General features: G+C 40.5%; 1 protein-coding gene across 1 annotated transcript in view; it reads right to left on the bottom strand.

Moving 5' to 3' along the window:
* Window positions 1-2,019: 2,019 nt before the first annotated feature.
* mtnr1al (melatonin receptor type 1A like) overlaps window positions 2,020-26,586 on the bottom strand; it is a 32,673-nt gene continuing 8,106 nt past the window's right edge. The window contains exon 2 of the mRNA XM_023287659.3: window positions 2,020-8,290. Within this exon, the coding sequence (XP_023143427.2) occupies window positions 7,521-8,290 (770 nt within the window). The 3' untranslated portion in view covers window positions 2,020-7,520. The remainder of the gene's footprint in view (window positions 8,291-26,586) is intronic.

Raw genomic sequence — 26,586 nt, forward strand, 5'->3', positions numbered from 1 at the left:
ACAGCAAAAAAGGAAGACCTAACCAAGTTAGACATGCTTTGTCAGTTTTGAAGACAGGAGTCAGGTTCTTTTCAGTTAACAGTGTAAACATATGAATCTATTGGTGAGTGTATCAGCGCGTTAATTAGCGGTGTAGTAAGTTTGACCGGCAGCCTGTTGTGGCTGGAACAGCATGCCGTCTCTCGCTGGCTAAGTTTTCACTGCTGGCTATTTTGTGAAAGACTTTCAGGCAAGCTGTGTCACTTTGGGTTGAAGACTTAAATCTTGCAATTGACAGTTGCAGCAGAGCAGATTATTTGAGGCGTTTACTTGATTTTGTAAAGACACTCTAATCTTCTGTCACCTCCTCTGCCGTCTTATCTAACTGCCCCCTCAGCCTTCACTCCTATCGGTTCTCCTCTCCCCGATTTCCCTCCTCTCTTCCCTTTATCTCGCTCCCCATCTTCCCTTTTGATTCCTTTCCATCTCTCTTCTCCCCTCGGCGAGGACGATAGTTTACCAGCGGTGTTGCCCCCGGCGACAGCTCCTCTAAACCGAGAGGACAGCTGTCAGATCGTCCCGTTACCGCGGCAACCAGCCTCAGACAACAGAAGATGGTTTAAGGATGGATTGTGTTTCGCTGAAAAGAAACCAGACAGCTGTCAGTCTGCTGGGAGGTTCCTGTAGACTGAAATTATAGAGAAAGAAATGTTGATATAGCCAGGCATCAGATTTCACAGGAAGTCCTGACTTGTCCACGGCAGAGAGCCAAGAGTTGAGGTCATTTTTGGTCACTCAGCACACTGCTGTGTCCTTCAGGTTCTGGTGGAGAGCTTCCATAGGCTCTTGACAAACTTTTCTCTCACAGATAGCATTCAAGTACCACCTAAGGACCAGGGATCCTTAAAGTCCTTCAAGTCCTTGGAGAAGCCACCTGCATCCAAGCACTGGTGTTGTTGATACCTTCAGGTCATCCATGATTTTTTTGATCTGGGAGAAGCATCTCTACTCACCGATGCTGCTTCTCCTCCAGAGATATTCTGGTTGAAGAACCGGTTTTGTGCTAGAGCTGGGAAACCAGGGTGAAATTGAAGCAGAAATGTTGTTTCTTTTAAAGTTAATGTAGGTCAGGGAAAACCAAGTAAGATCCTCATAATGTTTTGTTTAACATAAAGTTCTGATTGTTACAGAAACATGAGCACTGATCAGTTTGGGGAAAAATGCCCAATTTTTCTGACAGATATTGTGATTTGATTTATGAAATAACTTTTTAAAGTCAAATTTCAGTTCAATATTCACTCTGTGGCAGATTTATTCTCAATTGCAGCCTTTGCGATTTGCTAATTGCAATGTTTTAAATAGCAATTTTGATTGTATATAGTTGAATAATTGTTCAGCCCTATCAAATACAGACAAGTAAGTGCATGACAAATGGTATGCAGCATCCATAAGGTTTTCACTCACATGCTATTTTGTGCTTCAGGTCCAGGAATTTTTTTTTTTGCAGTCAAATAATCTTAAATTGAATGTCTTTTTATAAAGCACTTCCACTTCCAGACACTTCGTTGCTATGGAAAACATTATCAGGTCAAACAAAGACGTGAGAGAGGACAACCACAGTGCTAAGAGAATCTGACTGCATCTACACTATGCTATGTAATCATGTGTTTTGTTGTCGAGGTGGGTCTTTTGTGGATGGCGCTGCTGTAAGAAATTATGGGATGGACCTGTCTATCCTATGCTGAAGGAGATAAGAGAGGAAACACTGAAGCACCTTCCATAGCTCTTATAATGACCGCCACTTTAGAATTTCTAGGTTGTTTCATCCAGCTAGAAACCTTCCTCAGGAAAAAAAACACAACTTGACCACAGGAACCACAACAAAACTACCTCTCTGTTGGTGGAAAGATTCTGACAATAAAGTCATTTTCAGCACAGAATTAAACATGAAATGTTTTTCAGCTGTGGCGAGCTTGATTTGCAGTAAACAGCGATGCAGAGTTGGAAGCAGTGTGGAAATAAAGCGACAAAGCCGGCAGCTCACAGTGAACGTTCTTTTATTAAGACATGTTTTCCAGGGCTTGGTGGGTTTCTTTTGTCTCATCAACATTACAGACATTCAGAGGAAACATTCTCCACGGCGATGTGCAAAACAGCGTATGAAAGGAAAACAGGTACATTCTCATTTACTGTTGGCTTCCATTGCAACTGGCTGGCCTTCAGCCACAGACACAGACACGTTTATTATATTTTCTTTTTTTTAACTGTTCCAAACACACAGACGACAACAAGCTTAGTTCATTGCATTGATTTTAAGCACTGAAAAGAAGAAAAATGAGATCTTTCGATGTACACGACTACAGGTGAAAGGCAGATGCTATACTTTTCAATCCTCAGTGGGCCAATTATATCTGCTACTATCCTCATCCGGCTTTTCTAACCAGCCCACACCAGGGGTCCATTTACTGGCTGCAGCTCCTGTGGATGTAAATTCAGATCTATGTGCACAATGAAGGTGGGTTTCGACACTGTGAGCTCATTCTTTGATTTAATATCTCATTTTCAAAGAAAAACATTTTTTTTTCAGCCTTATGACAGCTTTCTATTAACATCTGGGGTCATTAACTGGTAGGAAAGGTTTTGATCCTTTGGTTTATTTCATTCATGAATATGATTCAGTATCTAATCTGATGCAGACTGAAGTAATAGTTACATGTGATCTATATGTCTAAATGTGTTATTTGCTTTCTCGCAAACACTTAGATTCTCGTGTATGTGTGGCAAATATGAAGCTATGACCACAAAGACTGGAAATGGAGGGAAACTGCACATCCAGTTCTGTCTGAAGGTAACAAAATCCACTTTCTAACTATTTGTAAACTCACTAAGGACACTATTTGATTTGGTTTCTATGGGAAGTCACAGCTCCCATCCAGGAAATTGTTCCTTATAGGTGTAAATTGTAAGTTTTGCCTTCTTTTTGTATGAATTAGGCAACAAAAAGAAAAAAAATCATCAGGTTAGCGTTTTCCTTCAGCTTCCAGTCTTTATGTTCTGCAAATCTAATCATAATCTGGCTCTAGCTTCATCTACTTTATCTAACACTCGTCATGATGACAAATAAACTTCCTCCAGCAATGTTTTTGAGCAGAAGAAATGAAAACCCTGTGGAGTTGATGGAATTCCCATGTTGAGGTGAGACACCGTGGGCAAAATCAGCTTTTTCATGCACCGGCCAATTTTGAGATTTTGGATATTTCGCTTTCATGTCACGTTTCAGAGGAACGGAATGAAAACATCCAAAAAATACTCACATCTAGGTGTTTTTTCTTTACAACACGTTTTCTGTTTGAGGCTATAGATTCCAATTGCAACACAAATCTTTAAAAGCAGTTCCCCCAAATTATTTTAATTTCAGTAGCAACCAAAATTTCCAATTTTGTTCCTGTCTATGTTCTAGAGGTTTTTACAAAGGGGTTGTCCACGTATTATTCATAGCCTGCTTTATATAACATTTTATTTGTTAAAACATCACAAAAATGGATTTCTTTTTCCTTTCTATTAATAATATTTTCTAATTTATGGAGCAAGAAAAAGAAACATCCAAAACCCCCCTCTATAAAAACCTTTGAAGTTTAAACATGGCTTTATCCAGTGATCAGACTTCTGTTCCATATATGCATGCAATTTTAGAAATGTAATAGCTCATTTGCATATTTGAAAATACCATTACAGAAAACTTGCGATACAAAACAATAATGTAAGTAATCCAATGGGAAAGTTTAACTTTTTCTTTGCCCTATTCACCTGTAGTGTCTCTTTAGTGACTTAGTTAATCAGTTGAAAGAACAATTTGACATTTTTTTTGGTTAATATCTTTCACTTTCTTGCTGAAATGAGAAGATTGATGCTGGTTAGAGCAGCTTGGCATAAAACCGATCTGGCTCATCTCCAGTGGTAACAAAGTCCATCAACCGGCCTCTCAAGCTGTCCTATAAACTTCCCAAATTCAGTTTTATATGTTACGATGTCATTTTACCTGCCAATTGCCCAGTTAGTGCTCACCGGGTAGAAACTAAAGAGCATTTCTCTTTAAATTTCCCGGTAAACATCTTAACTAGGTTTGGAACTGGCAACATTTTGGCACGAAAATGGAGCGAAGGCATAAACACACTCTTCCTTCCAACAGCTGGCCCTGTTGCCAATTTAAGAACCCTTAGTGGACCTTGAAACTGGGGAAGAACTGATCCCAGAGCAGCCGGATCCACACACACACACACACACACACACACACACACACACACACACACACACACACACACACACGCACACACACACACACACTGTGAACTCATTAAAATGGGTCTGAAGCACAGGCAGATTATCACAGCAGCAGCAGCAGCAGCAGCACCTCCACTTATTCATACACAGGCTATACTAATCTTCCACTTTCCAGGAGTGTGAAACACAGTGATGTGGTCAGAGTACCATTCAGAACAACTGTAATTTAATTATTTATATTCAACAGTTTTTTTCCTCTTGTCTTTTTTTTGCTGTTAATTCTCGTGATTAATGTTTGGATTCGAAGGGTAAAGTAAATGTGCTCGCTGCAGGGAGGGAGCTGAGCGCAGTGAACGAGCTCTGCCGTGTTTTTGTGGGTTTTGGGAACTCAAGCTAAGAGTCTGAATGAACGCGGACACAGTATTGCTTCTGAATGGCCGAGACACCTTGTTTTTCTCCTCCTGTTTCTGCTCGTTTGAGAGCATGCAAACACGCCTGTGAGGAAACATGTTCAGATGGGATTAGAGCAGGATGCAGCAGAGGCGCACAATCCTTCACACCTGTGCGTGTTCGTTTCCCAGGTATAAGGAGGCGGTCGTGCGACGAGGCGAGACCGTCCTGAAGGACAAACAAGTCGGTGCCTCAGGGGTACAAAGCAACACAGCTTTCAGCAGAGAGGAACGACTCCGGAGGTGGTGAAGAGTTTTTGTTTTCCAAGTCGTAGTTTCAGAAGTTGGCACTAAAAGTCAAGTCCAAGTCTTAAACTTTGATTTTGAACAAGTCATTATGGGCTCCTAAACTACCAGTTAAAGTTTTGTTGTTGTTGGTTTTAATCAGCAGATATATACTAGTAATTATCAGTAAACTGTTGTTAGAACCTTGAAAATGTAATCAACACAGCTTTTCCTTCTTACCGTCTCTCCATGAAATGTGACAAAGTAGAGAAAGGGATAAATTAGAGGTTGTTATAGCAGTTTGCGTGTCTTATTAGACGCTGTAGGGCACTGTTCGCTGATTTTGCATGAGAACTCATTACGCATGAGGCACAAAGAATCAACCATAGATTATATGTGAAGGTGAACGTAGCGAGGTTTGGCCACTGGAGCAGCTTTGAGCTCTTATTTTCAGCTTGTGGTCAGCAGCATTATGGATATTTCACCTTTCACACTCTGGACCAGGGGACTTTTATGCACCAATTTGTGCCCTGTAAGTACAGGGTGTTCCTAAAGTCTAGACACATGGGAAATCTCATAATTTTTTTTTGACTCCACAGATTAAATATGGCTTTGTCGAAAGAAGAAAGAGTTGAACTGGAACTTCTCAGTGGACATCAATGAACATATCAAAAGATAGCAGATGATTTTAATGCATGTCATCCAAGGAGGATTCCATCTGTCTTTTCCACGGTGACGAGGGTGGTTAAAAAGTTTAAAGAAATGGGCAGTGTCATGGACAAATCCCATTCTGGATGACCAAATGTATCAGCTGAAACTAAAGAATTGGTCGTGGCTAAAATTCATGCTAGCCCCCAAAAAATCCCTAACCCTAACCATAACCCTAACTATCGATATGTCTATTTGATATGCCTAAATTTGGCACGTGCACGTTCTACATTCTGCAACCTAGATCGGGATCACATTTAATCATTTATTTAGACACCTTGGTGAACTAAATGGCAGCTTTCTGAGCCTCCAATCCCTATTAACTGAGCCATATTTTACAGCACAGCTATTAGCCGGCGCCAATTTAGTAACAGCAACTGTAATGAATTAGCTGTTCAACTGTGAATGACATCAATTAGGCTTTTTTTTTTTTTTTAAAAGCCAGCAACTAGTGGCAGTCTGTGCCTGTACACTTTAAGGTTCTTCCACATTGATTCCATCCTCATAAGAGCAAATGTTACGGTTTGAATCCTTGTGAACTTACTTAGAGCCTCAAAAAGCTATTTTCATGTGCACAGTGTCATCGCAGTGTGGATCTTATTGGACAAACTGACTGCTTTCCTTTCATTTCATTTCACAATAAGTAGGGATCCAGTTTTTCTTGTGTTGATTTGAATGTTTAGAGTTGGGATTATGGTTGATACAGCAGGTCAAACGGCAGCTCCACTGATTACCAGAACCATCACAACACTTGACTGGTTCGTGAATAGAACACAATGTTGCTTGTATTTCCCATGATTGTGGAAGAACAAGGTGTGCAGGCTCTGAAATTACATCATAGATCCATTCTTTTTTAAAGAACCTTTCTGCGTTTATCAAGGAGAAAATGTACTAAATTGTCTAGAAACCTCTCAAATCACTGCTGTGGAATTTTCACGTTTTTTTTGAAAAATCTTTGTGCTTGTGAATCTAATCAAGTCATTTCAGGTCAAAGGGTCAAGTCACCGGTTTAAGTCCTCCATCCTTTTCTCCCTCTTTGTCTTCCACTGTTCTTGGCTCAGTCCTCAAAAAATCATTAATACTGAATTTAAAATATCCAAGTAATTAGGGTAAATAAGCAGCCAAGAAGACTCTCAGCTCCTACTGGAGTTCATGTTAGATCTCAGTGTTCGAAATGTAGCATCTTCAATCGCTTCTTACTTCAATACACTACTCAAATCTCCCAGAAGCACCTGTTTGTTTTTTTTTCATCATCTTTGCTATTTTGTCTTCAGTAAACAATCAAGAAACAGAAACAGTCCTTTTAAAAAATCACAGTATTGGAGGATTTCTGCCTTGAATCTAGTTCACAAAGGAGGTTATGCATCAAAATGAATCCAATGAAAGAATCACAACATTTTCAGAACCCAACATCGAATTGAAGTAGGAAGTTGGTTAAAAATATAAGCAGCAACTCATCAACGGTAATTCATGACTTCGTTAGCAAAGAAAGTCGTGAAGAAACACATTACTAAGTTAGGAGTTTCTCCCAAATTCTGGTCTCTGCCTCCCCTTTCTGCATTTTTTAAGTCTCTCAGTTTCCCTGAAGGCATCACTGATAACTCAGTGTGGCCTCATTTATTTCACTTCGTCTCCACCCTCCACCTCTCCTCCTCCAGCTATTTAAGTTCTTCTATTTTTCTCACTCATTCTAAGTGCTCTTATTTTCCTCTGCCACAGCTCTTTATTTGTTTTATTTTCCTTCCATTAGTCCTGTTTTCTTCTCTTTGTCATGGTCAAGTTCTTCTTTTTCTCTTGCTCATGGCTTTTTAATGGTGTTTTCTTGTGATTTAAGTTAAAATAAACCCTATCTGTAGCCTCTGTTCTAAGTGTTTCATCTCAGCAGTGGAACTTGAAGATGATCAGGACGATCCTCTTGTACTCCTTCCTGAAGTTGTGGTTCAGAACGCCGTAGACGACAGCATTGAGACAGCTGTTGAAGTATGCCATAAAGTAGCTGGCCGTGAACAGCCACTCCGGTATGGCCCGGCTCAGCCTGGAGTCCAGCGCCACCGCCAGGCCGATCAGGTTCAGCGGCGCCCAGCAGACGGCGAAGAGCACGAACACCACGAACATGGTGAGGAAGTTGCGGAGGTCGTGCGGTTTGATTTTGGACCGTGAGTCCGGCTTGACCCTCCGCCTCACCTGTATGACCAGGATCCAGATGCGCAGATAGCAGTAGGTGACGATGCCGATGGGCAGGATGAAGTGCACCACCACCACTGTGATGGTGTACAGCGAGCTGACCGACTGGGCGAAGGTGCAGGAGTAGACCCGTGGGTCATACTGCAGGGACTCCACGAACCAGTTGGGCACGATGGCGAGGATGGTGAGTGCCCACACGAGCACCACGTAGCACATGGTGTTGCTGTTGGAGAAGAGTTTGTCATACTTGAGGCTGTGGCAGATGTAGCAGTAGCGGTTGATGGCGATGCCTGTGATGTTGAAGATGGAGCCGATGACGCTGAGGCCCATGAGGAAGCCACTGATCTGACAGTGGATGTAGCCAGCGATCCAGCCGTCGTGGAAGATGGCGGTCAAGACCAGCGGGTAGGGATAGATGGCGACCACCAAGTCGGCGAGGGCCAGGCTCACGACGAAGGCGTTTCCTGCACAGCAAGAAGACAATAAAAAAAAAAAGAAGTTAGGTGAAGTTAAATCTCTAAGAAAGTCAGCATCTGGATGAGTCAAATTAACAACACAAGGAGTTCATAACATCACACTAAATGCATGCTGGACAAACCTCAACCACCTCCACTCAGAAGATGTTTATTATTTGGGTGAATGCAGAATGAAATAAATTAAGCCAGTTCCTGATCAAGAAGAAGCCAGGAACCAAGAATTATGGCCATGAGTGCACAAGACCTACCACCCTTTGTTAGAGTGGCCACTATTAAAGAGGTGGTTGCCATGTGGAGAAGTACAACAGGAGTCTGGGCAGGCAGAGACCTGCAGAAATTGGATTATGAGAAAAATGAATTCCTGTCAAAAGGGAAAGAAATATTGGAGTGTAAAAGAACAGAAAACAACCTGTGTGGTCTGTTGGAGACCGACCACCCTAGCGGTGCCATGGAAAAGACCTGGACAGGAGAAACCAAGCCGGGTCAGAACAAGAAGAAACAATGTTGAAGGATCCACCCTAAACCAGTCACATATGTTAAGAACAGTCATCTATATCGTTCACAAGAGACCCGTTGAGGAGGACGGAATCCTAAACATTGACGTTTACAGAATACCTACACAAGTACCAACATTTCCTGTTTGATTTATAGTCTGGGGCTCAACGGGATTTTACAGCACCGAGCTGAGAATGTCCCATGCAGACTTGTACATCGAGGAGAAAAATCAAAAGCTCCACGAATGCAATACACTGTAAAAAAAATATGTTTGCGTACAATAGATAGATAGATAGATAGATAGATAGATAGATAGATAGATAGATAGATGGACAATAAATAAATAAAGCAACAGTTAGCAAAAAAATTGTTTGAAAACTGAAGTTGTTCCAACTACAAATTTCACATTATATAAAATATATTTTTAAGTGCACAAATTTATAAGGTGACAGATATTTAAGGAAATTCAGTTGCTCCAATTAGATTTTGTTCAGTATTTTTTTTGCCATTTTTATGTTTTTTGTTCATGAGGTAGCATTTACGAACAAAATGTTGTCAAATTAACTTTAGTTTTTTTTTTTAAATTTTGAACTGCAGTTACAATATTTAAATCTTCAAAACAAAAACAACACATGTGAGTTTTATTATTATTATTAATAATAATAATAATAATAATAATAATAATAATAATAATAATAATAATAATAATAATAATAATAATTATTATTATTATTATTATTATTATTATTATTATTATTATTATTATTATAACAATATTAAATTAATGCAATTACCAATATTATGATGCCAACCCAACCCAAAGTTTTATCTAAATCAATAAACTACAACTTGGGAATAGGTCCCTGGGCTGCTCTAATATACTATACTATAATATACTATACTATAATATACTATACTATAATATAATATAATATAATATAATATAATATAATATAATATAATATAATATAATATAATATAATATAATATAATATAATATAATATAATATAATATAATAATTTGTCCACCAATCAGTCCAAAATTCAAAGTTATTGAATTTCCAATTATATAAAAGTAAGTAAAGCAGCAAATCCCCATACTGGAGAATCTGGGAACAGAAGAATGTTTGGTGGTTTTGCACCATAAATCATAATGAATTAATAAAAATTGTCAGTTAACTTTTCCAGTGTGGACTTTCAGAAAGAAAGTGATTAATTTCATGCAGTGGCGGCTTTCGGTGCTTTTCATCCTTGGAGCTGTGAGTCATGCTTCAAAGAGAATCCTCAGCTGCTCTGCTGCGCTTCCACATTCAGAAACTGATGCTCATCTGCCAAGACCATCTCCGCAGACAGCCTTCTGAATGCTGTTAGAGAATCAGCTCCACAGGAGGAACATGCAGGCTGCAGCTAATGATTCTCATCATCAATTATTCTGCAGAATATTATTTGATTCAGTCGATTAGTGTGTTAAATAGAGGAGCTGAAACTGAGAATTTGGGGCATTTTTAACTGCTTTAACTTAAAAAACAAACTAAACAAGTAGCCGGTCATCAGAATCTAACTGCGAGCTATTCTCCTGACACTCGGTAAATAGAATAATTGTCTAAGATCCTGCTCATGAGCAAGGACCACACCGTCGCTAAGAGCCCCACGGTTTGTTCATTAAAGGAGAAAACAAGTGTGACGCTCATGAGAAATAAGTTAAACAGCTGCTGTGGAGAAATGGCTTTGTAGAGGATTGGTAGCAAGAAAGTCCTCACTGAAAGAAACAGGAGAGAGGAAAGAGGAAGGAAGGTGAGACAGCACAAACAGATATGCAAGGCAGGTAGCAGAACTGTTATAAAGGAATGACCAGGCACTGAAAGACTGAACCGAAATTTGGATGCCGGTTGTAGTTGATTTTCCACATCCAAAAATTAGTAGTCCTTCAAAAGAAAGCAAGATATTATGTTCACAAAGACCTACATTTTTAAAAAAAAACTAAATATTCTTAATGTACAAGAGGCTTAAATGTCCTTTTTTGTGGTACAAACTCTGCATTATCTCAATTAATTATGAATGAATTTTCATTTTATCCCCTTTCGGTCTTTAGTTATGTGGAGTAGCAACACAGACTACACACAAAAAAAACCCCTCATGCACGTCAAGATTCTGTCAATATTAAATGGAAAAAAAAGGGATTTCCTCCAGCATACAGCATCTATTCCTTCTTTTTGGAGACAGAGAGGCAGCTCGCAGGTTTCAGGGCAACAAATGCAAAAACAACATAACAAGGTGGAAGAAAGTTCCTTCAGAAAAGCAGCTGAATGGAGCAGAACACAAACAAAAGCCAGACAAAAGCAGGAGCACCGAGCGCAGAGCGATTGTGAACAGGAAGAGCAAACAAAAATAACAAGTCTCTGACAAACAAACAGATGCGCCGTCAGCATGCAGACACCATGGAGGCGAGCTCCCAGTCGGATCACATTCCCCCGCAACTTCACTTTAATAGCATCTGGATCATTACGCTCTCCAAACCTCATCACTGCCGCTTTAACGGCTCCACCATCATTACAGTCTAATGAATACAACTGTCCAGAGCTACTTGTGTATATTCAGTCCAACAATCTGCACTCTAATCACTTTAGACAGCGCCAACGCACGCTGTCCAAAAAAGTTTATAATAATAGATGGTTGTTGTTTCCCTGGAGAGGCCTGAGCACCAGTTTGGAGCCACAGTCACAGGTGGATTACATTTTATTCCAGCCAAATACTGTATTCTTTGGAAAAACTAAAATTCAAAAAAGTTGATGTGTTGTAAAGGTCTCTCTCCCACATGGGGAAATGAAGTTTGAGGGCCTGATTTAGGAGTTTAACATTTACCTGCCGCCCCGAGTGAACCGTGCTGCATTTCAATTCTATTTTCTCACTGGCATTGTGCAAAGCTCCCTTCATGAAACCGTCCTGTGTCTGAGCTGCATTAGTATTGCATGTAGCTTTCTACCCCAGACGTACAGTATTTACCCTGAAACGTAATGGAGTCGGTTTGGTCTCCGGTTCAGGTTGGTTCCTTCAAGTTAAGTTGTTTTTTTTTAGCCCAAACTGAGCTGCTTGTTTTGGTAATTCCACCTGTTGTTCTTGTCATATCCCACTCCAGCTGATTTTAAACACGTTTAAATAAAATTCTCTCTGTCATCAATGGGAAAACTAACTATAAAGACAAACAGTTTTTGTACCAGGCTGTAAACATGTTTATTTCTGCTGTAAAGTTGGACACTTCAACATGGAGGTCTATGAGGATTAGTTCATTGCTTTGTTGCAGAGTTTATATCGGCCACAGCTGTTTTCATCTGGATTAAACTGTCACAACATGCAAAAAGCACAACTTTATGTCCATGGTAACAGCAAAGATGTGTCTTGTATCTTGTAAATGAATGTATTTCTAATATCCCTTTCCATATTTGGTAACTAAACTGTAATTTACATGATTTATGGATGGGTTTTATATTTAAAAGAAAGAAATAGTATCTTCTGCAAACGATAGAACTCTCATGGCTGAGTAATTTTGATGCTTAACTTACATTTCAGTTACAATGTGGGGACTGCGAACTCTTTTTTGGCAAGTGGAAGGTTCCTTTGAAGCTATTTCAACAGCTAAAAAGAAATGGATTTACTTTGACAATTAACTGTAATATAGATATTTTTTCAGGACTGTTTGACTCAGATATTAATATTATGTTACAGTTTACATCCATCATATGGAGGATTAACGGAAAACGCACAGCCATGAATTAATATCAGTTATCCTTTATTAAGTTACTGGTCAAATGTGGTTTACTTGTTTTTGTTTTTTTTTTCTGACTCACCTGCAGGACTAATGTCTGGGAGGAGACCAGCCAACACTTCCTGGATTTATGCAGCCGTCAGAGTGACATCACTGGGCCATACCAAGTTTTCTCTTTTGATTTGGATGTTTCTTTTGTATTTAATGGTATTGATTTTAAATGTTTAGCTTTCAGGAAGACATTTAGAAATGCCTGCAAGCTTGTAGTGTGTACAATGATGTTGTTTACAGATTTGTTTGCATTCAGGTTGTAGAATCTGCCACCATGCTGTATGATGGTAGAGCTGAAGTGAGTAGGTGTGAACTATAAAGAGTAAAAATGGTGTTCCTACCAGAGAGAGGGGGTGCTGTGATGCCAAAATGTGACTTTTTTGAGTAACTGCGAGTTCATTTCAAGATCATTTTGTCTTGGTTTAAGTCTCACAGTGATGGAGAGGCACTGTAAAATAAAAAAATTCTCCTCTTTTTGCACAAAAGAAGTGTGCTGAGTCTGCCTGCCTACCACCTTCCTTGACCTTTATGGCCAGACTACTCTACAAATGGTGCAACAGCTGTAGATGCATATAAACTGGGTGATAGACTTGACCCTTCACAAGACCCCTGTTATTGCAACAGCAGTGCCAACATGATAAACACTTGTTGAGAATTTGTCTGTTCTGTTTGGCTCAGAGCATCCAAACTTCTGTTCTGCACATCCACTACATGCATACTTACACACAACAGATGGTGTTAAATTAAATTTGACTTGACGCACTAAAACAGTTTGACGTGATGGATGACGCATCCTCTGACTGCAATCCAGTTCCATCAAAATCTGATATTTTAGGCCTTAAGCAGGACGTCCAATCAGGACAAACCTAAACATGCCCCGTGTGTGAAATTTCAAGGTTAGCCGCCGCTGGATTAAAACCCTCCGATGGCTGAGAGGTGTGTCTCACGTCTCAGCGGCTGAGGTAATGGATATGTTTTGGTGGAAGCTTTTATCAAAGTGCATACTTGGGGGAGTGCAGTCGTGAGTCACAGCAGACTTAATAACACCTTGTTCTACCTGCGTTCACTATTTATCACCCCCCGACTCCATCTTCATAATGAAGAAGCTTCATCGTTGACATTCTGGACGACAACACTTTGTCTGCTGCGCGTCAGAGTTGGGGAAGAGCTGTGGCTTCCAGCACAGAGGCAGGGGACTTGTTAGCCACCAGTCAGTATGTATTAGTCACTGGTTCTGTCTTTATTACTGCGTTTGCCCTTTGCAACTATATCTCTCCTCTTGTGTAAGCTGGAGCCATATGTTAATAAGCGAGGAAGAAAATTGCTGCCGGGGTTAGAGGTTCAATTCCCCGTGCAGTTCAATGACTGACGAAGACATTAAGACAGCTCTATAAGGAAATAATTAACACAAATATTAGCAAAAAAGACCAGAGAGGGATGGTGGTAGAAAATAATCATGTAAGATAATGTATTTGTTAGCCACTGACAGCTGCACATCAGAGGTCTTTGCCTGTGGAGATGATGTCCTACAAAGAAATCACTTTAGTCTTTGGTCAAATCAAAGTGAAATTAATGCTATTGATTGAATATTCTCTGTGTGATCTGATCCGTTTTCTATGATCTGCAACACCTGCAGTATAAAACAGACTGGTTCAGCAAATCTGGATCAAGTATTAAAATATATTCATGAATTTTCTGCATCCTGTGGAAACTTGATGCATACACTTACTCCTGCTTTGAATCCCAAAACTCCAAACAGAACCTCATCTGGAGTAAATCTAGCTAAGTTACAAGAGAGCCACCTTCAGGAAAACTCTGGCTTTAAGCTCACCATAACTGCTAATCCATTAATCTCACTTTGTATCGCAACCATTGGTATTCAAGTAGCACTTATTGAAGCCCTTCCAGCCTCTGCCAAGATGTTCTTGATGACTAGTTCATCCGCTGCCTGTCTTACTGGTTGAGAAAGGGGGAAGAGGCCTGAAAAACCCTACAAGATACTTCTACTGGTTTGCATCGTCTCCATTTGTTGTCACAACACTGCTAAACACTGTGTGTTATCGTCTTCCTTTGTTGTTTCCAGAAACAGAGCAATAAATAGACAAAGGAAGGTTATATATTCAGAAAGCTTCTGGTCCTTTGCTGATGCCTGCAGCCCATCTGTCCAGTGAAGCTGCGGTTTCTCCTCTACTTTAACAAAGGCAATAAGCTGCATGGTTACTTGTCATGTACATGCATCCTGGATCTCTGGGCAGATGTCCAGGAGTCTGTTGCCCCCCTCCAAACCTGAACATAGCACTGGCACCACCAGACGTTTGGACAACAGCTTATTATTGTAATTATCAAGGAATAATACTGAAGATATGAGCTGAATATATGATTTGTGTGTAAAAAGTAAAAACTGATTGTTGACTAAAGATGTTAAAAAGTGTAAATACAGGCAAGTACCATTGTTAGTTTAATATTCAAAAGAAAAGGCATTGCTATTGCTTCTGTTCTATTTCTGTGAAGAGTAATTGTATGTGATGTAGGGAGTGTCTGCTCCAAGCAGGCTCTAGCTAGGGCTCTCCCATTTCCCCTCCTTTTCTGTTTTCTGTAGGTGTGCTTGGCATGAAGGCTGCAGTGACAGGTGTGGACAATTACAATCAGCAGCAGCAGAGCCGGACAAGTGGAGCTGGTCCAATCAGAAGCCATCCTCTCTACAATAAAGCCTGACTCTACTCAGCATTCGGTGCGGGACCGTGAAGGATCAACAGTCAGTCTTTGCACTGTTCATTCAGCCTCTGAAAACTCCTGGTAACTCTTGTCTTTGTTTCCTCCTCGTCTGGATCCCGTCTGTTCGTGCCCACCTGCTCCCACTGTTCGTGGATCAAGAAACCCTGTCTGCAACAAATTCCTCCGACACAAGTCCGGAACTCACCTGGTCAGCCTCCTCCGTCTTCAGACGTCACATCACCACGTGCCTGTCGCTGCAGCCTCCAGTACACCTGCCTGAAACCCTGAGCCTCCTCTGCATCCATCTCCCCTCATCCTGCTTTCCTCCCCGTCCACAGTCCACTCACGCTGACCCTCGCCACGAGCATTCCAGACTAGTGAGTGTTGTTCTAGATCGTAGTTCTAGTGCTTGTAGAGTATTGTACTTTTCTAGTTTAGTCTATTTTGTCTATGGATTCCTACAGAACTACGGAATCATTATTTAGTATCTGCTGTCTGTGTTCCAGCGTAAAATAATCTGTTACCAGTTATAGCCTGGTTCTTGTTTCACTAGTATTAACTTACTTGATCTTCGTTCCTAGAAGTTATTTACTTTACCTTCGCTTTCCTACATAGGTAGTACCTAAAGTGGGTCAGTTTTTGTTTATGTATGTTTGTATACCGCCAACCCACTAGGGGAACTCTCTTAGCGGTTGTTATTTAGTTGCGTTCTCTTGGCGTCATTTCCGGTAGTAGTTTTCCGGTCTTATTTTGTAGTTTTTGTATTCCATAGAATCTGAATAAACCTTTGTTTTGAAAAGTCATTTGGTCTCTTTTGTCAGTCCTGCATCTGAGCCTCACTGAACCCGTAACAGGGAGTTGGGTTCAAGAAAGACATGCTATCCAGTTGGATTGTGGGAAGTGTAGGATCCGTTCAAGATATCTCAGTTTTTATTTGGTTTACTTTTTAACTTGAAAGGGTCTCCCGTGAATCCCCCAAGTGTAATACTGAAGTGCCAAACATTACACATCAGTTCTTCCCAACACAGTTAGCACCAGGAGAAACCTCAGCTCCCTACTGATAAATGAAACACAACCCGCTATGCTAATCAGCCTGTTCATTAAGACAAATGATGACTTAATTGGCAAAGATTCCTATCGCCGCAATGTGATCTTTGCCTCTTGAACGCACTGAGAAGTTACAGTAGTTTCAAAGACATCGGTTTTTCCACATTGAAATGTAAATTTATGCAGCGAGCGGCACCAAAATCTAATCAGATCATCTGCTCTGCAGAGGGAGCAGCGCTGTGAACTTTTTCCTGCAACGTGGTGTTCCTGAGCTGCCGTGTTCATAACTGCATGCCCCACACAGGAGATGACAGCAGCATGGTGGAGCTTCTAGTAACAGCAGAGAGCCTGTTTTGAAGCGAGTCTCAATTTTGTTCCTTCACTTCACTTGTGTGTTTTATTTGTTTTTCTCAGCAGAACCGCCGCTGCCTCTGATCCTGACGGCAGCTCAGACCGTCGCTGCTGCCAGAACCTCGTTGAAGTGCAACAGCAAACACCGCTGTCACCCACAGACGGAGATCAAGCTTCGGATTCCTGGTAAAAGCAGCCACTTTTTCTGGCAACTGACATCCTTTGCATTTGGAGTATTGTAGAGATGCATGAGCTGGTGCTGCTGGCTATAAAGCTGCTGTTGGTAGCATTTAGAGCAGCTGTGTCAAACTTGTCTTAGTTTAGGGGCAACAATCATCCCAATTTGATCTAAAGTGGGCCAGACAAGTAAAATCACAGCATAATAATCTATAAATAGCACCAAATTTTTTCTTTTGTTTTAGTGCAATAAAATACATTCTGAAAATGTCACAGTTAATGAACTATCTTGTTACAAAACATTATGAACAACCTGAAATTTCTTTATAAAAATAAGTGCAATTTCAACAACAGAAGCATTCAAAGAGCGCAACGCTTCGCCAAGGTTGCTTGGTTGTTGGTCATTTCTGAGGGGTGAAATCGTGGCAAAAATCACAGCACCATAGACTGTGACCATTTAATATAGATGTACCCACAAACAAAATGACCTTGTGCTGAGCACAGGCGTGTGTTATGCATGTGTACGTTATGTACGGATACCGAATCATGTGATCTAAATATGTAGCGGGTGGCGGGAATTAATGGGACTCAGAAACACCCCCACAATTTAAACAGTTGTTCCTTGTATTATTTCCAATGGATAAGTTTGCAGCAGTCGATTTGTAGTAGGATCACAATCATGTGATCGTCAGCAGGCAGCGGATGTAGTGTTCACTTCTTGTCACAGTTACGGTGCCGCTGTGCCGCTATCTCACAATGACACAGAAATCTTCAACAAATCAGTGGATCCAGACTATAAGCTGCATCACTGCCGAAATCTGAACACTTGGTCCGTGTGTCATTTCTGACCTTCCCTGAAAATTTAATTCAAATCCGTTCATCCATTTCTGAGTAATGTTGCTAACAGACAGACAGAAGGACAAACGTACGCTGATCATCACATAACTCCACAGCGTTCCTTTGTTGAGTGACAACATTATGCCTCAGTTTATCATTTACACATTACAACGTGTAGATCAGAGTATCTACAAAGACACAAAACATTCAGTCACAGCTATCTGGAACTGAACAATCTAGTATTTTACTTTATGATCAAAGCAACTTGTCAAGATCTAGATATTATTTTAAATTTACATTAATTTACACATCTGTGTAGTAATCCATGAGCACCACACAGTAGAAAGTAAAATGGGAACTATAAAGAAGGACGATTAAGTTGTCTCCCTGCCTTGTAAATGTATTAGATTCATACAGAAAAATACCGAAAAGTTGAGGCAGTGCAGTGGACAAATTTAAAATTGCAGTTACTTTTATTGAAAAATTGCAGTTAATGTCGTCTCAGTAAATTTTAAACTTTGCAAAGTCATCCAAAGCCAGATTGGACCCTCTGGTGGGATAGTTTTGGGCCGCGGGCCATATGTTTGACACCCCTGATTTACAGGGTCATTCTGAGGCAGATTTCAGAATCCAATTCCTCAAGCAGAAGCACTTCTAGTAACACTTCTCAGTTTGTCAGTTACATTTTCTGTAAACTTTATTACACAATATTATGGTTTAAACATTTAACTTTTCTGGACTTTGGTATAAAATTCTGGATCCCTTTCATTTTGTGTCCTTAGTTCTTTTCTTATGCAAAGCTTTCAAACTTCTTTTAAACTAAGAATGTTCAGAATTGACATCAGTAAACATGGAGGATAAAAACTTTTCATTTCACCAAACCCAGAAAAGAAAGCTGCCATTCAGTTTATTGGATAGGTTCATGTTAAATATTTGAATAAAATATTTCAGACATCCATCTGCTGACACTTCAATGATACGTACACCATGTGATTACTCCATGTTGCTTTGTGTAAAGGGTCAAAAGCAAAATAGTTGGGAGTCACGGCTTTAAAACAAGGAGCAGCAAACTTCCACAGAGTTTTTACTCAAAGTCCAATCTAGTCTGACTCACTGGATGTGAACGAGAGCTGCCATTTCAGCCACAAATTTCACCTCCCATGTTACCCCTTCACCATGGAAACAACAACAACCTCCAAGCGGAAACATACATGCTGAAAATGGCTAGTTTTTTAGGATTTTAACCCTGCTACAAGACTGCGTGAATATGTTCCACCATAACTGATCCCCCAAACACTAATTTGCAGGGACACCATCACTGCATCCTGGGCTTAGCACCACACAAGAAGATGGTGACTGGTTTGCAGAGATGCAAACAATCCAGAGCTTTTTTTTTTTTTTCTTAAAATAGCAGAACAATGATGATAAGGTGCAGCCGGATTATTCTGTGGATATACTGGACTGAACTTCCTTGATTCTAGGTTAGGTCTCAGCAGTACCTGAAGCAACTCGCCCATAACACAGAGCTGTTTAGACTAACAGCAGCACTAAATGACACAGCTGTCCATAATGCCTGAAACTACAAACTCCTTTCATGAGGATTACCGCGGCAGATTAGTTTGAACACCCTGTTCTAGTACGAAGTGAAGACCGGAGATACTTAGAACTGTTTGTAATTCATGCTGTCGCCGGCTCATCAGGGCTGATGCTAACCACCTAGATGCTTTGCATCAGCACAGCGTCTGGCTGCTGCTGAAGCTCCTCAACCTTTGATCAACGGATGGCTTCGGTAATTAGTGGAATGACTGTCTGCGGTGGAGAGAAAGCTTTAAGGAAGCTGATGAAGAACGCAGGAAGGCTAATAGGTCTTTGTGATTTATTTGTGTTCAAAGAAATATTCATCAGAGTGAGCAGTGATAATGCTCAGATTTGTATTCTGTAAGCAGCTTTTTTGGCAGAGAAGTGTGGGGGTTTTTTGTTCCAGATTTGCTGTCATATTTTCCAAATGAGTGACTTCTGTTTCAGTCTTTAAAGGCAGCAGAACACCAGCTGGCAGAGGACCAAACTCTGCAGATATTCACTCTTGTGTAACTGCCTTAAGACTATGCTTCCTTGGGGATCCCATAGCCAAACGGTCATGAAACATACAATGTGTGCACAAATGCCATCGACAGCGAGTCCCTGGTTTGATTCTCAGCTGGCTGGACCTTTACTATATATCATTCCACTGCTCCGTGTCCCCACATTTCCTTTATGTCCCAGCAGCTCCTGTATTATATAGGGAAATACTGAAATAGTATATCGTAAAAAAAAGTGCTTTCCATTTCTGTGTGAGTTCCAGCTGGCAGCCCTACAAGTTACAGTTCACCTTTGTTAATTTATTCTGCAAATTTGGACAGTCAGCCAACAGAAAATGTTATCTTAAGGCATCTCATTTTCAAAAGTGAAGGACACATCATCCAAAATGTGCATCATCATCTTGATTTGCACGAAATGACACGATACGACTGCAGTGTAACCCTCGTAAAGTGTTTACAGTCGCTGCTGATGCCTCGCTCCTGCCGTCAGCCTGTGAACAACCTTCATGTCGATGCTGAAGTGGTGATCATGACTGAAAAGCTCAGGTTTTTTTCATGAAACTGCTGGAAAACCAGGCAAATATGTGATCTCACATCAGATAAGCTACATTATTTTTGGTTATTAAAGCCAGATTTAATGGATATAGTTGTTTAACGGATATTGTTATTGCCTTTTTATTGCACAAATATTTTGAGCCGCAAATCTTTCCCATTCCTGCTGTCCATCTCATTAAACAGAAATATGACATTTGTTAACGGAAATCTGCTGCTCTTTTATTGGGAGAGCTGATGAAGCCGTTTGTTGTGGAAGCTTGCTGATTGGTTCATGTCAATCATACAGTTGCTCCTTCAAAAAGTTGAAAATGGACGGTTTCCTGACAAGTTTAACTTTAAATTGTCCATTTAGCTACAGTCTTGTTTCTCCTCAGTGGAAACTTGTCACTGTTAGATTCCACTGTATGCACAGAGGAGATCCAGACGGAGCTAAACCTCCCTGATCAACAAAACATCAAATCCTCTGCAGCTGCCTTTCAAACCTACAGAGGGTTAGGTGTTTGATGTCCAAATATGAATGTGGACTTTAATGACTGTGAGGTACGAGCTGAATTTCACTTCAATGACAGAAACAAACACTGCGGATGAATTGCAGAAATAAATTTATTTCCAGAGTCAGGATCTGAGGGAGCAGCGTCAAAGATGAGCAGTGATGTTGTGTCTCGAATGCCTCCAGCAGCAGCAGCAGCAGCGTCCTCACCAGCGCGGAAAACAGACAGAATTACGGCGAATGATAAAGCATCTAAGCTGTTAAAGGAAATTAGACAAAATAAATCACGGCGCTGTGGCAGCTCGGCAGAGCGTCTAGATCCCCGGGCAGGTGTGCGACAGCAGCGGGACGAGGTCGGGCAGGTGGCTGGGATCAGGTCAGCCTCATCAGACATGTTGTCAGGGAGAAAACGGAGGCCGTGACTTCATGTCGCACGCTGCGGCCGAGCACATGCCTTCAGTGCTCGGCAGACGTTCGCTGGGTTTTGAAGCTTCCTGCCAGCTGTTGTTGTTGTTGTCAGAACATCTCTGCTCTCTGTGGAACAGGAAGTGTTGCTACTGTGTCTGATTATTTGGAGTTAACCACAGCTAAAAACTCCAGATGCAATGGATTTGAGCTGAATACCAAGTCCTTTGTTTTGAAGACCCTCAGGTCCCAAACTGAGGGGTGGGACTCACCAAGGGGCCGTGAGATGATTTCCAGAAATCAAATATAACTAATAAATGTCAGACTTTAGACATTATTTTTGCAAACTTCAACAAAACTATGTCCCTAGTGCTACAACTTACATGTGGAAATGATTAATTTTAAGTAGGGATCAGTGCCAAACAGGATATACTTCATGTTTTTATTCTGCACTGGCTTTAATCTAAGCCTGCCCTTTAAATGTATCTGCTGATGGAGGCCATTAAGCATAACAGAAGTCTTTGTCATGGTTCCTGTTGCTAGCTTAACACAGTGCTTAGTCCTCCTGTGCTAGATTTGAACGGAAAACCAATCCTAGAGCCCAGCAGTTCCCAAATTCGGGGTTCCTGTCATAACATCTACTGCCACTAGAGGGCACTGTCACAATCAAAACTGTAATAAGCTTAAAAGGAATCATAAATGGAAAGTCTTGAATTGAATGTGCCATTTGAAAATCTCAACAGCAGTGTCTGTTTCTTTAACACAGTGTCAACAGCTCTAATACATACTAACACAAAATGGGACTATTCAAGAGTCTGTGAAGGTGATAAAGTTAATCAAAGTTGTCAAATGAAAAGTTTTTTCAAGGTATTCAGCAGGTCAGTTGTTCAGCATTTAGAGGACTTTCTGCAGTTGTTGTGTGGATTCAGTCTGACTGATGAAAACTTCATTCCTGGTGCAAATGCAGCATCTACAAGCTTACCTTGTAAATTATTTCAATCCAAGGAGCCATAATGTGAAAAGGCATTTCTGCCAGTTAGACTCTGAGGACGCAAACATCTCTGACCTGTTCGTAGCTTCTTTTCAAAGCTGCTGCTTTCCAAAAAATCCTGCACACAGTTTTAATTTCTACCTTTTGACCTCTGTGGATTTATTATCAACACAAACAGCCATCTTAATGGGTGACTCTCTTTATTTGTCCCATGACATAACACTTTAAGAAGCTACATTAGCCATTATACACATTATGCACCATCATTACCAGTAATTTTATAATTCTTTCCAAATGCAAAACACCTTAAATGGGTCCCAACATTTTCTAAATGGGTAAATCAATTCAGTGAACTGTCATATAAGAGACAAAAAAAAAAAAATTCACCTGAAGCTTATTTTTAAATTTTTAAAAGGCCACAAACTGACGTTGAGCTTTTGTACTAATTGTGCACAATTTAGCCCCCTCTGCAGAACTAAGCCTCAAGCCAATGTTTTAGCCCTCTCTTTCGATATAAACAGGGTTGGTGTTATACTTTTAGCAAGCATTTGGAACTCTTTAGTTTCTGGAGGTTGGTAAAAGTTCTCTCTTATGTTAAAATTGTGACCGATTAAATGGCAACGGAAGACTGACACAATTGTAAATTGACTTAAAGAACTGTAGAAATTGTTGTGGAAATCCAGTGAGGTCAAGATAGGATGAGGAGGCAAACACAGAGACACACTGGAGACTCAGATGTCTTAGTTGTGAGTAATGTTTACTGATATCAGGAGAAGTGACACCAACAGAGCAGCAGTACATGCAAGCAATGCCAGCATCAGTTCTGAGGATTCTCTCTGATCTTTGGGTAGATACTGTAGTTGGGAGAAGGTCAGATTTAGATTGCAGACCAATATGGAGACAATTCATCTGGTTAGTCATGTCAGAATAGAAAATATCTGATCTTGACCAGAGCAGAGTGTCCTGACATATCTTCTTCCTACAGTGTCTGCTTGTTAGAAGATGATTTGGGATGACGTCAGCAAACAGCTGCAAGGAAATACTTTAGGAAGGGGAAACAGTAATTTTTCCTTCACACATGAGAGTTCTTAATTTAAAATTTCAACAGCTGTTGCACCCAAATGTTTTCCAGTAAAAATATTAGGATTGGCATTACATCACAACCTAACCAGTGTAAATACTGGGATTAAGACCCTAAAATGTTATTAATGGTGTGATTTCACCTGACTAATATACATATTAGGGATTGAAACCCTACAAAAATGACACAAACAAATCAACTTTGGCCATAATACATAGTAAGACTGAGACGCTACAGCATTATTAATTACATAGCTTAAGCTAACTAGTTTAAGTGTTAAGGCTGAGACCCTACAACATTAATCATTATGGAGATTAACCTAACTAATTCAAGTATTAAGGCTAAAACCCTCCAACAGTGATAATCATGGAGATTAACTTACTAATTTACACGTAATAAACCTGAGGAACCAATCCCTTCGACTTGCATGGTTTTGTATCACTATCTGCCCTCAGAATTGGCCCAAACCCAACCAGAAAGTCCAGCTGTACAAATCTACTTCAAATATAATCATTAAAAACAGTAATTAATGAATAAACACTCTACATTTGAGCTTTTGAGTGTGAAAAAGGTTCCATTCTGTTGTTACATGGTGTTCACAAAGGAGGCCGAACAGATAATTTGCATCTTGGAAATCAAACGGGAGCTAATTAGTGAAGTCCTGTTGTGCAGTTATTGGTTGCCTGTCCATCAGTGCTCTGAAAGCCGGTGAAGATGCTTTCACTGCAGCGAGTATCACACAGCGTTTTGCAAAGGTGTGTTATCTGAAAACCCAGAGGGGAGTTTCCATAAATATTACTTTTGCACGCTGGCCAGCTGTGACCTTGCTGGGGCGAACGCAGTCACCCAGCGCTGAAGCTGTAGCGGTTTAATGACGGGGTGGCGGTGAACTTTACACCTCATCTTCTCCTGAACTCTATAGTTAACCAGCAGAACTCATTTGGAGAGAAGAAAAGGAGAAATTAACTCCGGTACCTACCTTCAAGACCCTTTATGTATGAAATCAATTTGTGGATCCATCAGTGAAACTCCCACGGTCGACCCATTTTGTTACGGGTTAGCAGCTTTTACACAGAAATTACTATTAGTTTCATAAATAGTTTGGCCAGAGACGATGCAATTCAACTTTTAACAGTTTCCTGGTCTCTGGAAGCTGGTGTCTGTACTCTGCACATGTCTCACTTGTGTTTGGAAAAGTGGGTTTTTAAAAGTCAGGAGCAACACGTGGAGTGGGATCATTTGTCTTCAGGCAAATTTAGCATTTCCTGATAGTTCTTGAACACACCACCAGAGAAGCAGGTTGACTCCTCCCATGACTGAGGGTATATGAAGCACCTGTGGCATCATGGCCGCCTTTAGTCTCTGCTGGCTGGTTACCACATGTGCTCCTTTATGACTCATGACTGAGGTAGGTGATTTAAGTTGGGGTTGTTTGAAGGGTTTTGGCTGTTGTAAAGAGTTTATTCATTCATATGCACGTGCTGATTAAGTTGCATTTGTTTGACAGTCTGCTGTTTGCTTCATTTATGTTTGTTTGGGTTTGTGATGCCACGATGCTGCCAATTCCATTCAAAGACACCATTATACTAAGTACCTGTTCATACCTGTTAATGTGTTTTCTTGTTGTTTTTGTTGTAGGCTTTAATTTTGCCTTAGCATGCACTAGCTTTGTTTTATTATGCTGTGTTAGCCTTCGATCTGAATTTTAGATTGAGCCAACTAGTTTCTTTTGGTAATTAACCCCCTTTTAGTGGATCTGGTTGCCGGCTGGTGGTGGAGTTAAGGCTTTCTAGTGTGTTTTTTCTTTCACGGGCTGTGGTGGAGCAGCTTATCTTACACCAGTTTGTAGTGGCTTGCTCTGGGGGTCAGGCATATGGGTTCTGTAAAGCGTCTCGAGACAATTTGACTGTAATTGGCGCTATATAAATAAAATTGAATTGAATTGGTTGTGAATTGCTGTGAGCTCATGAGTGGTTGGTGGTTTGACACTCCAGGAACATTCAGTAATTGGCCACTTTCCCCCTGCTGACTTCCATCTGCTCATTTTATTCTGGAAGGGTTTCTTTTTAATTTTACCAGGAATCCAGCATCCACTCGTCATGCAAGCAATTACCAAGTAAATGTAATTTCTTCTGATTTTGAACCACGTCTCTGTCTTCTCTCAGTTAACAAACTTGTGTGACCCGTGTATGACTAAAGGGGAAGTCCAGATTTAACATAGTAGTTCTTAGGGTGAGAGTCTTCAGGTGGTGTCCCCCGCTACACATGAATATCTGATTTAAGTACCACAGTAATGCAGATTGTCCTATTTCTGAAGAACGATTACTGATATTGTGATCCACTGTTGGATAGATTGTGAATCAACAACATCTAAACCTCTAGTGGTTCATTTTATTGTCTTATTTGGCAAAACTATAGTTGTCAAGCAACTGTAAGGAGAACATTTACCATTTTACTGTTAAACTGTCAGGTTTCTTGGGATATACTGACCAGATTGGTAGGTTGTGCTACAAGAGCTACTGGGGATTTTTGTTTTGCTTTGTTTTTGAGTTGCTGCAGACTTTTAGAATGACACGCTTTGTTCAGATTACATGGTGACTCTTTAACAAGAACAGGGCAGGTGCTGCTGTAGAAAGGACTGTTATATAAAGGACCAGTTATCGGGGCAGCTGTGCACTCAGGTAATAGATCAGTTTGTCCACTAATTGCTAGCTTGGTGATTCGATCTCTGGCCCCTCCACTTTATAAAGTCTTTGGATCGTTGTCGGGCAACGCACTGAATTCTAAGTTGCTCCCGATTGTGAGTGGGTAAATAAGAAGCACATTGCAAAGCACTTTATACAACCATGCTTAGGTTAATAGGCATTTAAGGCCAATGCATTAAAGGGAGTGGAACATTTGATTGGATTACATGGGGAACTTAAATTTGTTAGTTAGCATGACTTACTAGATACAAACCTGCCACTGGCTGCTCATTTTAGATGACTTTATCTGCTATCTGCATGCCACCGTGTTCAAAATTCCCCTTACTATGTGAAACAACATCAACCCAGGAAACTGCTGCACTGAAAATTTTAGATTTTTGCAGTGGTTTTTGTTAGTTTTTATTTTTTTAGCGGCTTACCCATTTTAATGACTGCTCGTCTCCTTGTGTGCAAATGTGCAACAAAAAAACTTTCACTTCTCCCTATTTTGAGGGATCACTGAAGCTGCATCCTTTGCTTAACTCTGCCCAAATCAACTGTGAC

The sequence above is a fragment of the Amphiprion ocellaris genome, chromosome 13 (assembly GCF_022539595.1).
Source record: "Amphiprion ocellaris isolate individual 3 ecotype Okinawa chromosome 13, ASM2253959v1, whole genome shotgun sequence".
In the NCBI taxonomy this organism is placed as follows: domain Eukaryota; kingdom Metazoa; phylum Chordata; class Actinopteri; family Pomacentridae; genus Amphiprion; species Amphiprion ocellaris.